This window comes from Protopterus annectens, chromosome 12.part0 (genome assembly GCF_019279795.1).
Source record: "Protopterus annectens isolate FY-2018-M chromosome 12.part0, PAN1.0, whole genome shotgun sequence".
NCBI classification, from domain to species: Eukaryota; Metazoa; Chordata; order Ceratodontiformes; family Protopteridae; genus Protopterus; species Protopterus annectens.
This window is the reverse complement of record NC_056746.1, coordinates 912,506,456-912,520,414: the sequence shown is the minus strand read 5'-3', so window position 1 is coordinate 912,520,414 and position 13,959 is coordinate 912,506,456. Positions and strand designations below refer to the sequence as shown.

The following is a 13,959-nucleotide window of genomic DNA, read 5'->3' as shown; positions in this document are numbered from 1 at the left end:
GACCTCGGAGCCTGGATCCAGCCGGATCCGGGGATCAGTGCTCCTTGAGTCTGTGTTGGAGCGCACTGTCCTTCGGATCAGAGCGCTTCGCACCGCCCGATCCACTCCTCGGGTCCGCGAGCGGGATTGTCGGATCCTTTGGTCGAGGTCGGCTCCTTCGCTTTTGATGTAGTGGAGAGGGCCCTGTTGAGGGTCTCCGGACCCCCTGCACTTGCCGCCCCGCCCGCCCACCATCTGCACTGGGTCAGGCTTTCACCATCCGCCCTTGGGACAGCCCGCCTTTGCTCCCAAGCTGTTCCTGGAACAGGTTACTGTTTGCAGGAGTCCTCTGACAGCCCCCGGAGGATGTTCCCGCAAACATACGTGCAAAAGGAGGCACATTGACTCCCGAGTCTCTCACAGAAGACACGGACTTGGAGGAAGGGAAGGCTCCCAAGATCACCCCGAGGATGTCTCATTTGGAGACATCATGGAAATGCTCCGCATAAGGGTGGTCTGCCCCAAGTCTTCCTCGGACGAGTCCGTGTTCTTGGAGGCATTTGAAGCGGCCAGTCTACCTCTTGGGTGTCCTCCTGCCGACCCCTGGTGGACCTCATTACCACCAGGGCGTGGAAGGAACCGGACACTGTGGAGCCAATCCCAAAAGGCCCGACCGTATCCTCAGTCCCCCGGCTGACCGTGCCCATTGGAGTTAGGGGCCTCCGGTAGATGCCATGTTGACGGCGGCCACCAAGAGGGAACTTGCTCAGGAGAGTCCCTCAGTCCATCCCCCGAGCAAGGAGTCTCGGATGATGGACCGCTTAGGGAAGCGGATGTTTAGTTCAGCGACCTTCTTGGTGAGGGCACTGAACTACCTGGCACATGTGATTAGGATGCAGCGCGATCTTATAAAAGAATACGCTGCATCCCCCCCAGAGTCCATGTCGGAGGAGGACAAAGTGCTGCACTCCACCCGTATGGCCACTTTCAGGTCCGTCACTAATACCTCTATGCGGCTACTATCCCATGCTACGGAAGGTGCCGCTAGAGCCGCAGGGGCAGGCCTAGTTACTAGACGTCAGGCCTGGCTCCGTCATTGCGATTTCACGGAGCCCTTCAAGGCGTCATTTGCGAATGCCCCTTTCGATGATTCTGCCCTCTTTGGCAAAACTGTTCGACACCTTGACCCAGAGCGAAAAGGACGGGAAGACGCTGTCTGCCATCGGGATCCGCTTCTCTGCACCTCAGAGGCCCTATTCTAGGAACCAAAAGGGTCAGAAGAAGATGTGGTTCCGGAAGTCGCAGCAATCCCAGCCTGCTCCGGACAACCAGTCCTTCCGTGGCAGAGGAGGACAGGGAGGACGCCGCCCTAGGGGCAGAGGGGCTCCCAGGAACTTCGGGTCCAGAGAACTCTGAACGCAGCAGCCCTGAGGGTTGCCCGACTGCTCCACTCTGGAGGCAGTCGGGACGCTGAGCACCTAGCGGCATGGGAGTCCATAACATCAGACCGCTGGGTTCTCCAGATCATATCCAGAGGATACCGATCCCTTTATTCACTTGCCAAAATTGCAGTCCCTCCCGACGCTCCACCCGGTCAGTGGGAGGGGCAGAAATTGGCCATCCAGCCCGCCCCCAGACCAGATCGGATTAGGGTTCTACTCCAGGTTCTTTTAGTGCCAAAAAGACGGGGATCTAAGACCAATTTTAGACCTTTCTCTTTGAACCTGGCAGTTCCCAAGGAGAAATTTTGAATGGTTACATTGCAGTCTATTCTCCCCTTCTGGGAGAAAACCACTGGATGTGCTCCATAGACCTCAAGGATGCACTACCACATACTCATGGACAGGCGCCCAGGAGGTTTCTCCACTTCCGCTGTGAGCCAGTCACTACCAGTCCTTCCCTTTGGTCTCACCACAGCCCCCAGGGTGTTCACCAAAGCATTAGCAGTGGTAGCGGCCCACCTGAGGCTTCAGGGGTGCAGGTCACCTGGACGACTGGCTTCTCACCAACAAGGCATCTACTTCTCTTGCACGAGACTCCTTTCTCCATCTTGCTCCATGCCTGGGCATCACGATAAATACAAAATCCAACCTAGCACCCACGCAGCTCATAGATTTTATAGGTGCCAGGTTAGACACGAGGAGATTGAGAGCCTTCCTCACAGCGGACAGAGTGCAAAGCCTACAGCTCCAGGTGCGGGCCATTCTCCACTCAAGCTCAGTTCCGAGTTGGTCCTGAGGGCCCTAGGGTCCATGGCGGCAGCGCTTCTTCCTCTCGCCAGGTTCAATATGCTTATCCTTCAATGGACACTCATGGTTCAGTGGTCGTATCTTGCTCTTCCTTTGCATCATCCCATTGCGATCAGCAAGGCGGGTCCCTCCTGTGGTGGCTACACTCCAGATTTCCACGGAGGCCGCCTTTGTGCCTCCCTCTCCCCACGGTGACCACTGGACGCCCCCCGTGGGGGCATTTTGCAGGCCGGACGGTCCAAGGCACGTGGGACGATTCAAAGACCTCGCTGCATATCAATGTTCTAGAGATGAGAGCAGTGCTCTTAGTGTTGCTAGCACTTCAGGACTTTCTTCCCTTGGGAACAATTGCGATTCAATCGGACAACATGTCTGTTGTCTGGTATATCAACAAACAGGGAGGAGCCAGGTCTTACCCCCTTTGTCGAGAAGCCATGAGAGTGTGGGAATGGGCAATCTCCACCAACTGCTTTCTCATAGCAACGCATATTCCGGGTCGGTCCAACATCCTGGCGGACAAACTCAGTCGAACCATTCTCATCTCAATACTCAGGTAGCGGAACGCATGTTCGCACAGTGGGGAACGCCTTGTTGCGATCTTTTTGCCTCAAACACCAAATGCATAGTTTTTTACGCCCTGATACCTCCTCCCGGAGGTTCCCCAAGAGACACTCTGGTGCATGCTTGGCCACTCGGTCTTCTTTATGCTTATCTCCCCTTGCCTCTGATGCTCCAAGTTCTTCAGAAAGCCTCTCGGTTGGGGTGCAGAATGATCCTCATTGCCCCGTTTTGGCCTCGACAGATCTGGTTCCCCTTCCTAAGGTCTCACTCAGTGAATCCTCCTTGGATTCTAGATCCCATTCCGGATCTGATTTCTCATCCATCCCACTTATCTCCTCCGAACCTGGACAACCTCAAGCTGACCGCTTGGCTGCTCCAGTTCCACTCCTGATCAGGACTCCCGGTATTTCGTCCCCTGTTAAGGCCATCCTGGTGGCAGCTCATAAGCCATCCACTAGGAAAGTCTACAGTAGCAAGTGGAAGCGGTTCTCCTTGTGGGCGGAGCGGCAAGGCCTAAACCCCTTCACAGTTCCTCTCCCTTTGGTGCTTGACTTCTTAACCACTCTGTTTAATGATGGTGCCAGCAGTTCCACGGTCAAAGTACAACTTTCATCATCACATTGGTCATGACTCCAGTCCACTGATGTCTGCCAAATTGTGTAAGATTTTCCTTAAAGGTACTTTTCTTCTCAGGCCCCCTATAAAGCAGGCGGTTCCTCCTTGGGACCTTTCCTTGGTTCTTCAGGCCTTGACCGCCCCCCCTTCGAACCCGGCTGGGCGGTAGATCTGGAATTCTTATCTTTCAAGACCGCATTCTTAGTAGCCATTACTTCGGCCAAGAGAGTCTCGGAGCTTCAAGCATTATCAGCTAAACCTCCTTACTTGGTCTTTCATCCGGACCGTGTTTACCTCAGGACCAACCCGTCCTTTCTTCCTAAGGTAGCTTCTGAAGCAAACATTAATCAATCCATTAACCTACCTGTTTTCTTCCCGAAATATCAAAACAAGGGTGAATACAAGCTTCATTCCTTAGACGTTCACAGGCAACTTAGATTTTATTTAAACAGGACTGCTGGTCATAGACAATCCGACCAGTTGTTCATTTCCTTTGCTAAATTTAATTTGGGCAAGCCAGTTTCCAAAGTCTCATTATCTCGCTGGATTTCACAATGTATCTTACTAGCTTATCAAGCTGAGGGTGTTCATGCCCATTCAACCCGGCTAGGATTCCTCTAGATGATATTTGTGCAGCAGCCACATGGGCTTCATCTCATACCTTTATTTCCCACTACAAGTTGGATCTTACATCTAGGGGTAGAGCATCCTTTGGCTCAGGTTGCTCCGGAATATCCTTCCATGATGGCCGCCCAAGATTCAGGTAGCTGGGGACTCTGTCCCACAGGTTGCAGACAAATGAATCTCCTACTTCATATTTAGAAGTTATGTACTCACCATAACGTTCCATCCGAGTAGGTGTATTCCTTTGTCTGCAACCATCCCGCTCCCCTGGCCTTTCAGTTTCCTGCATATGTTGTGTTACCCTTTTCAGGGTGTTTATGCTGTTGGCAAACTCTATCTGAGGTCATGTAGGGAGAGCATGGCATTATGGGTGAGGGGAGGAGCTGAGAGCTTGGATCCATAGCTGGTAAACCATGATCCGATATCGGATCCATAACCCACAGGTTGCAGACAAATGAATACACCTACTCAGATGGAACGTTATGGTGAGTACATAACTTCTAATTCAACAGCTACTTGGACTTCCTCTCATACTTTCATTACACATTATAAATTGGATCAGATTTCCAGAGGAAGCAGTGCTCCGGAATATCCTTCCATAAGGACCTCCCAAGTTGTTGGTAGCTGGGGACTCTGTCCCACAGGTTGATGATAAAATTAAGTTAACTACTTCAGATAAAGAAGTTATGTACTCGCCATAACGTTCCGTCTGATTAGGTAACTTCATTTGTCTGCAACCAACCAACCCTCCCTCCGTCCCCCTAACCTGTAGTTCGTCCTTGAAGGATCATTGTATTGCACTTCCCAGATGACATCAGGTTAGGATGTTCAGGTAGTTTTTCCTTGTGTTATGGTAGTGTTCTGTGATATGGCAAACTCTATCTGAGGGTTAGAGGGAGGTAGCAGGGCATTATGGGTAGGGGAGGAGCTTGGAGCTCAGATAGTTTGCTAGGAAAGCTGCCAGCTCTGATCCGATACCACACAGGTTGCAGACAAATGAAGTTACCTACTCAGATGGAACGTTATGGTGAGTACATAACTTCTTTTTATGTGGGTTGCAGTTGAGCTTTTATCTCGCAGCACCATGGAGCGCACTGTGCATGTGCAGTTGTGATGTCTGCAGTGGACATAGTACAGCTGAATGAAGGATTCACCATAACAGTGCATGTTCATCCAGATGATCCCTGCTAAAGTATAAGCTGACAACCTTACTAAGCCAGCTAACCACAGTTCATGCAGCTCTTTTGGGGGGGGGGGGCACAAAAACTCATTGAGTATTGCCCTGATCTGCTCTGTGTATTACTTAGGCATGTTGTGGTATGATTTCTTACAGGTTTTGCAAACCATGAACACCAGGGACTGTGTAGGTGCCTTCTAATAAGGGTGCATTCATTACTACTTTTCTGCCTAAAAACTGTAGCATGAATACGTATATGCAGTGCTTGCTTTGCATGTTAGTCTAAAAATTCAGAGACTCACCATTGGCAAATTCCTGATGTATGGAGGGCAAATGTTGTGGTGGTGGTCTACACACACACACAGTTATGGTGAGGTGCTCCTAGAACTGTTTATTATCTTCGTATTTCACTGTTGCAGTCATCACCTGTGGGTTATCCCTGTTGCGGTAGCCCTCGGGCCGGCCCGAATACCAGAGTCGTGTTTTTCTGCATTGGCTGCAGTCTCCTGTAGTCTGGCGTCAGGTCGTCAGTGCTGTAAAGCAAGGCAGCCGACATCATTACATCAGTCTTTATTGCTGTGGAGCCCGTAGCAGAAGCAGTTCGCTTGAGTGCAGGTCAGTCACTACCAGAGTTTGAATTTCAGCTGAAAATGTCTAAAGCTAAGTACCCTGTTGGGGGACCCCTTTTTTTCTTGCACTAACCGATGTCTGAAAAAGTTAACTGTCTCACCTGTGGAAAGCAGATCCCACACAGACTTCCATTCTTACTGCGTCACTTGTTTAGGCCCAGACCACAACATCCCCCGTTGCCGGTTCTGTGCTTTCTTTAATGCGAGAGCCATTTGCTTTAGTGCTCTTATTGTAGAGTTATTTTGTGTCCCATCTTCGCGTTCCGATGTGGCGTCAGTCAGCCAACAGTCTGTGGATTCCAAAAAAAATGCAGATATAGACCGAGACCGACCACACAAGGCTAACCCTTCTGACTCTACCACTAAGCAGGTAGTCAGCTCTCGAATTCAGTGAGGTGCATTTGCAGCCCTTTTGCCCGATTTGATATCTACGCAGGCTTCTTATGAAGACCCTTTCGGAGTCCGCTATGTTGCAGAAATCTTCATCTTCCGAGCCTTTGGCTGTCTCTGCTTCATTTGGGTCCGGAGCCGTGGCACAGGCACTAGCTTCTGAGGAGGCCTTTTGCAGTACCGAATGTAGACAAAAACAGTCTTCTCATCTGACTGCCATTTCTCTCAGGCCTAGAAGCCAGGCCACTCCTAGAAAAGCTGCTTTTAGCTACCATCTTGCTCCTGCTCCACCACCTCAAGCACAATTGCTTAAAATGGCGAAGGATCTCATTTCCCTTATCCAGGGTATTCAGGCCACAACTTCTAAAAGGAAAATAATACCCTTCTCCAGAAATTGACAGAACAGTATTCTGAGGAATCTTCCTATTCAGATTTTGAAGAGGAACAGCAACCTGACTGCTTTTGAGGATTCAGATGCAGAGGAATCCATCCCTTCTGCCTCTCCTCCAGAGGACCTTTCCTTTGGGGAAACTCTTCACACAGTCAGGGAACCTTTCCAGTGTGAATTTCAGAACTTCACCCACTCTAAGAAAAGGCTTTAGAGAGTTTCTGGACCTGCCCCAGCACAGACCCCTGGCCATCCCCCTATTTTAGAAGTGGTGGATGATGTTTTCCATGAATCCAGCTTAGCCCCACACACCCTCCCACCTGCTCCCAGTAAGCCTGACAGGTATTAGAGTACCAGGTTCTCACAAATACCTGTAGAGAAATCCTGCTGGACACCTAGAGGTCATTACACAGGGACCTAAAGGAGCTAAGACTAGTTCTGCCAAGAATCCTGTTCCTTCTGACAAGTATTCCAGAGCTCTGGACAAATGGGGGTAAAAAATACACTTCTGCAACCTTGGCTGTCAGAGCACTCATTTGTCAGTTCCATATGTTAAAATATCAGCAACACACTTTCGAACTATTGAGACAAAAGATTTCTTCCTTTCCTGACTGTGCCAATTCAAGAGTTAGCAGATTTACTGCACTCTGCTTGTCAAGTGGCCAAACTTATTACACTGTGGATATGATGCCCTAGAAGCCTCTCTAGCAGGGCAGCAGTGTCAGGATCTGTCATTAGGAGACCTGCATGGGTGAAGAAACAACCTCTCCCTGATCATCATGCTAAGTCTAAACTTATTGATGCACCCCTGGATAAGGAGCACTTTTTTGAAGTAAAAGCAGAAGAGGTGGTTAAAAAGACTGGAGACAAATCGAAATATATGCAAACAGTAAAATATTTCTTTCAGGTTCAACCTCCCAGGTTCAGCAGGAACTTTCCCTCTAAGCACTGGTCTTTCCCTGCACTTAGCAGGCAGGGCCAAGGTAAGCCCCGCAGGGACAGACCATCCAGGCCCCATCCCAGGGCCAACAGTGAAGCAAACAGTGGATCGCATCCGCCCCAAAGGTAGGAAGTTCTAAACCATGCTTCTATGGCAAAAACTGCCAATGATCCCTTCACTCATCAAAAGCTAGGACGAAGGCACTTTTGGGTTCTGGCAAGAGTAGAGTGTGAACTTCCAAGAAAATTGGCTTTCTGTAACAAAGGACCAATTAAAGATAATTTTTCAGGGATACAAATTCTCCTTCAGCTTCAGCGAACTCCTAATTCCAGGAGGATACCCAGACTTGCCTCCAAATCAGTGGGCAGGGGCACTGAAACTGGTCCAAACTCTCATATCCCAGGGGGCAGTAGAACCTGTTTCCTCAGATCAAACAGGCAAAGGCTTTTATTCCAGGCTATTCCTTGTTCCCAGAAAAGAGGGTACTTGGTGCCCCATCCTGGATCTGTCCATTCTGAACACCTTTCTGGTGGTCCCCAGATTCACAACGCTAACTTTGTAGCAGCTGCTGCCTATGCTGACCAAAAATGCCTGGCTAGTGATCCTAGACATAAAAGAAGCCTACTTCCACATCCCCAGAAGGGAATCCTGGAGGAAATTCCTACACTTCAGAGCAGGATCACAGCACTTTCAGTTCTCTGTGCTGCCCTTTGGCTCATCTACTGCACGCAGCATAGTAACCAAATGCTTAGCCTCAGCTGTAGCATTTTGCACACAGAGAAATATACAGATTTACCCTTACCTGGATGACTGCCTCATTCAGGCAGAGTGCAAAGACAAGCTGCTCCAGGACCTTCTCTTTGTCAAATCCCGCTTAACTTCCCTAAGGTTCAACATAAATGAGATGAAATCAAAGCAAACTCCCACCAGAAGGATCATTTTCTTGGGAGCTCTGCTAGACACAGCATCCCAAATGACCTTCCTATCCCCAGAGATGCAGAACTTCCTGCCTTTCTACTTTACCCAGCTGGTTTCCAGAAGCCATCTCACTGCAAGGAAGTTCCTGCAAGCCCTGGGTTACATGGCATCTTGCATCCTTCTAACTCCTCTGGCCAGGCTTCACATGAGAACCTCAGTGGTATATAAAGAACCTTTGGTGTCAGCACTGTGTCTGTAGAGACCTCTCTCTCTCCCTCTGATACCATGTACAAGGGCTGCGTTTCTCTGGTGGGCAGAGGCCTGTGCCAAGAACAAGGGAACTGCCTTCATCCTCCGCCCTACCAGCCAGACCATCACCACAGGCGCTGCAGACATTACTTGGGGCACTCACCTTGCAGGCAGGTGCAACCAAGGTCTTTGGGATGCCCAGCGCCTTCCCTTACACATCAGTCGGAAAGAAATGATGGAAGGCCCCGATATGCTTCAGACCCCATCTCAGGCCAGGGGTTCTCCTTATAAAAAATGGCAACACCATAGTAATGTGGTATGTCAAACTGGGGGACCCAATCTTGCCCTCTGTGCAGGCTAGCCATGAACCTCTGGCTGACAGCCACCTCCATGGGTCTACACCTAATTGCCCAATACCTACCAGGGGTCAACAACACCCTAGTAGACCACCTAAGCAGAAACTTACTGGACCCCCACGAATGGCAGCTCCACAGGGAAATCTTTCTTCAAATCTCTCTGGAGTGGGAGACTCCAGAGTTGTATCTCTTTGCTTCGCTCCTCAACCACCAGCTGCAAAAGTTCTCTACCAGGGAGCATCACCCCCTAGCATGGAAGGTGGATGCCTTTACCTTCTCCTGAAACTCGCTCTTTGTGTACACGTTCCCTCTTCTGCCTCTTATTCCCAAAGTACTGATCAAAATAAGGGAGGCGAGACCAAAGACATCCCCATTGCTCCAGATTGACCCAGACAGCATTGGTACCCCTTTTCTGCACAGCCTGACCTTACTAACCCCCCAAGCAGCTTCCCCTGATATCAGACCTCTTGATGCTTGATGACCCAGTGGGGGTACTGCGCCCAGACTTGCAGACTCTATCTTTTAGCATGGATTGTATTTTAAAAGCTAGTAAGGAGTCCCTGTTAAGCAAATGGGTCCTAGACATTATCACGGAGACCAGAAGGCCCAGCACCAGAAAATCTTATGCAGGGAAATGGAAAAGATTATGCTCCTGGTGACAGTCCAGAGGGGCCAGTACCTCACATCTTTCCATCCCTCTTATCTTTGATAACCTGAGTTACTCAAAAGTGGCCTCTCCTTTTCTTCTATTAAAATCCATGCCCCAGCCATTTCAGCCCATTACGATTCAGACATACTCCTTTTCTCTCATCCTTTGATTAAACAATTCTTCAGAGGGGCTTCTAATATCAGACCTCCCAGAAGGCCTCCCATGCCACCCTGGGACCTGAATTATGTTTTAGAAAAACTAACTTTACCTCCTTTTGAACCTGCTGCTTCAATAGAATTGAAATACCTATCCTGGAAGACTGCCTTCCTACTAGCTATCACCTCAGCTAGAAGGATTTTAGAACTTCAGGCACTCATGGCTGTTGAGCCCTTCATCACTTTCAATGCAGACAGGGTCTCCCTGAAGACTAACCCCTCCTTTATGCCCAAGGTGTGGTATCTGATGTGAGCCTCAACCAGGCCATACACCTACCCACCTTCTTTCCCAGCCCTCAAAACAAGGGGCAACGAATTATGCACTCGCTAGATGTGCAAAGACAGCTCTGATACTATCTGGACAGTACTAAACCCTTCAGAAAAACAGACCAGCTGCTTTTCAGCTTTGCTACAGGGGCAGAGGGGGGAGCCCATTTCCAAGCAAACCATTTCCAAATGGATATCACACTGTCCATTTCTGCTACAGACTACATGGGAAACCCACCAAGTCTATTTGTACCCATTCCACTAGGTCAGCCTCCACTTCCACAGCCTTCCTCAGAGGATTCCCTACCAGGGACATCTTGGAAGCTGCCATCTGGACCTCTGTCCATACCTTTACAAAGCATTGCCACCTACCTCTTTTTTTCTAAGTCTAGGGCAGGGTTTGCCTCTAGTTCTGCAGGGCTTGTTAACCCATGCCTAGGGTGCTCTAACCTATCCTTCCACTCCTCTCCTCAGCTTTGGGAATCCTCCCACAGGTGATTTACTGCAACAGTGAAACATGAACATGGTACAGTTGTCTACACTTGCCATAAATGTAGATGTTGAGTGTATTCACTGTTGCAGTCCTGGTTTCCCTCCTTCCGTCCCCCTTATATCCTCTTTCCCTAGGGGAACATAGCTTCCCGTGGTGGCTTTTACCCACCAGGACCACTTTACCTTATTTCCTTGTGCTTCTGATGGGTTAGGTCAAGAAAAACTGATGTAATGTCAGCTGCCTTGCTTTATAACACTGACTACCCTGATGTCAGACTACAGGCGACTGCAGCCAATGCAGAAAAACATTGACTCTGGTATTCGGGCCGGCCAAGGGCTACCACAGCAGGGCTAACCCACAGGTGATGACTCCAACAGTGTGAATACACTCTAACATCTACATTTATGGTAAGTGTACGCAACTGTACTCTACTTACAGAAGCAAAGGCAAAATTCTCTTTCCAAATGGCTTTCAGACTGTACTATCTTCTCTTTATATCAAGTCTCTTAGAACTCTGCAAACCATTCCAAAAACACTTTTCTACTGCCTTCTGTGGCCTGCTTAGTGCCTATTCAGGTGACACTTTTGTGGCTGCTTTCCTGATTGTGTCTGAACACTTTTGCATAATCTAATTAGAAGGCTTTCTTTGTGTTCAGTTGATGTTCATTATTGGTAATATTCACTTAGGGATTGCCCTTCGAGCTGAAGACTGTATACTGTTTTTGCAGCCATATGGTTTTTTTTGTATATACTGAGTGTGGAGAATAGATATTCTGTGATCTTTGCAGTTACCACGTTTCCACAGAGGTCTATATTACATAATATGCAGTGTTTTAGTAGTGCCTTTAACCATTGAAAGGAGAAGCTTCTGGAAAGGACTTCCAAAAAAATATTTTAGTACATGTTGCCAGCTAGTGTTATGAATATTTAGTTACCTCACTCTGTTAACATTGAATATTATTTTATAGATTGTGATTAGTTTAAGAAAGGAAAAACGGTGTCTTTCTCCATGTACTACTACTAATCCTAGTGCCTTTTGTTTTCTCCATAGACGTACACTGGAGCTTTTATGTACAGTATAAAATCGGCAATAACGGAAGTGGATATCAAATACATTCTTGGTTGCATCGGGTATGTGCAAGATGAGACTGTGTATAAACTGAAGGATATGTATAGTACCATTCAAGTTAAAAATGCCTCTTTTGAGTTGTTCTTGGCAAGAGTTGAGTGTGAACACCTTCTTGAAATCCATTCCCAAGTTAAGGATAAAGGTTTTTCCGAACTCGATGTTTTGCATGAACGGAAGAATGGTGTTGATGATGTAAGTGGATGCATTAATGCTCTAAGAAGGCATGCAGAAATTTCAGATGATATAAGTTCATCCATGACACGGATGATTTTGCGAAAGTCAGCTAGTGAAAGAGGACCTAAAGACTACTTAAAACACAAGGTTAGTAAGCCTTCCAAATCTGTGGATACATATGACAATCATTGGGAAAGTAAAATGAAGCCCTCTTTGGCAACACCTTTGCCATTTAAGAGAGAACCTTTTTTTGTCGAAGCAGCTGAAGATGTAAAGGATGAAATTATTCGACCACCTCATTCTCTGCTTACTGTGTCAATCTCTCCCCTTGGGAATGCTGATGAATTCTTAAACGATGGAACTGGAACAAATCCTTCTTGTAATTCTTATTTTCCTAATTTAGATGATGTAGATTTGTACACAGATCCTGATTCCAGGAATCTGATGCAGTCAAAAAGGGTAGATCATCCTAAAGTTGATGTGTGGTTTCAAAAAAACAATATAAACCCTTCACACCATAAACGTGCACACACAACCAAAGAGACTGCTTGTATTAAGTGCCAAAACTGTGGCATAACGAGTGGTGGTACCTCTGTTTGCCAAAACTGCGACATGATTTTGTGTGGTCATTGCCACTCAGATGTTCATATCCCACACTGCAAACCAGACTATCTGAGATTGTCAAAACCAAGTATCTTAACATCTAGAACACCTGCTGTGACCAGTGACAATTTTTATTCTGGAACTTCACGGGAAAAATCTATATGCCCACCACAAGACAGATTGGCTACATATTCCACAAAGCTAAAGCCAACAAGTACTGTACGATGTGGCTTTTGCAACAAAGTTGGAGCATCAAACACTTGCACATGTTGTTCAAAGGTCTCGTGTGATAGCTGTATAATTGCATACCCTAGTGACATTTGTACCAGAAAAAATGAGTGTCATAAGTTCTTGCCTAACAGTCGACTAACCTATAAATCAAGCCAGGTGTCATTTGTTCATAGATAATTTTTTTAACAAGGGTAGTTTTAAAATAAAGGGCTAAAAAGTACTGTATTGAATTAACTGAAAGTATATATTTTCCTCTGATCTGTCAGAAGGCATTCATAGAAATGGTTTGTTCTTGTAAATTGTATCGATATTCATGTTAACATGACTCTTATCCTTGCTCTTTAAAATACTTGTAGCGCTTTTTTTAAGTGAACTCTACTTGATTTTTATTTAACCCTGCTTTTACTGTTTTTTCCGTCCTTTGTTTTAGGGACACCCAGCTTAGTTTTGTTTAAGGAACAGCTGTGATGGCACACGTCCTTTTCTGATGAATAAATAACTGGCTGTTGTGTTCATTTCATATGCATGTGGTAGTTGAAGTTACTGTAACTCTTGCATTTTTTTATTCAATGACTTTTTTCTGAGTGTGCATTACCAGTGTACACTGTTCTGTTTTGGTGATTCTAATTTCACCAGCTGCAACTTTAGCAGGAGGGTAAATGACCGCCATCTTGCATCACCTGTCTGCTTCAAATGCATACAGATAGAACTTGGTTGCAGCCTACTGAGCGCTACCTTTCCTTGTAATTCTCTTGCATGTAAACCTGAAAAGCAGGTCTCCTTTAGTAGTCCATCTTGTAAGCATCTTGTATCTACTAAAATGGGCTGATTTGGCCTGCTAAGTCGCAGTTAGCTAGTCACTCAACACAGTACTTTCAGCTTTTCTTTTTTAAATCCAAGCTATTTTCTTGTTTGACGCACCCCTGCTTTAATGCTTAAGCAGCCCTTTTTTTGTATAATTTATACTGTAAAGAATTCTGTCTTTATAGATTTGATGAATAGTGCATTTAAAGTGAGTTCTGGAATGTGTTTGTAAAAGTCCAGTGTCCCTTTTTAACACATTGCACTTTTGAGTGGAAAAGTAACAGTGAAAAGTACCAGTTCATTGGTTTGCGGTAATTGG

General features: G+C 47.1%; 1 protein-coding gene across 4 annotated transcripts in view; it reads left to right on the top strand.

The window, feature by feature from the left end:
- SPATA2 (spermatogenesis associated 2) overlaps nt 1–13,356 on the top strand; it is an 85,126-nt gene extending 71,770 nt beyond the window's left edge. For all 4 annotated transcript variants that reach the window (XM_044089937.1, XM_044089938.1, XM_044089940.1 and 1 more), the window contains exon 3: nt 11,751–13,356. In XM_044089937.1, the coding sequence (XP_043945872.1) occupies nt 11,751–13,013 (1,263 nt within the window). In that variant the 3' untranslated portion in view covers nt 13,014–13,356. The remainder of the gene's footprint in view (nt 1–11,750) is intronic.
- Nucleotides 13,357–13,959: the final 603 nt, after the last annotated feature.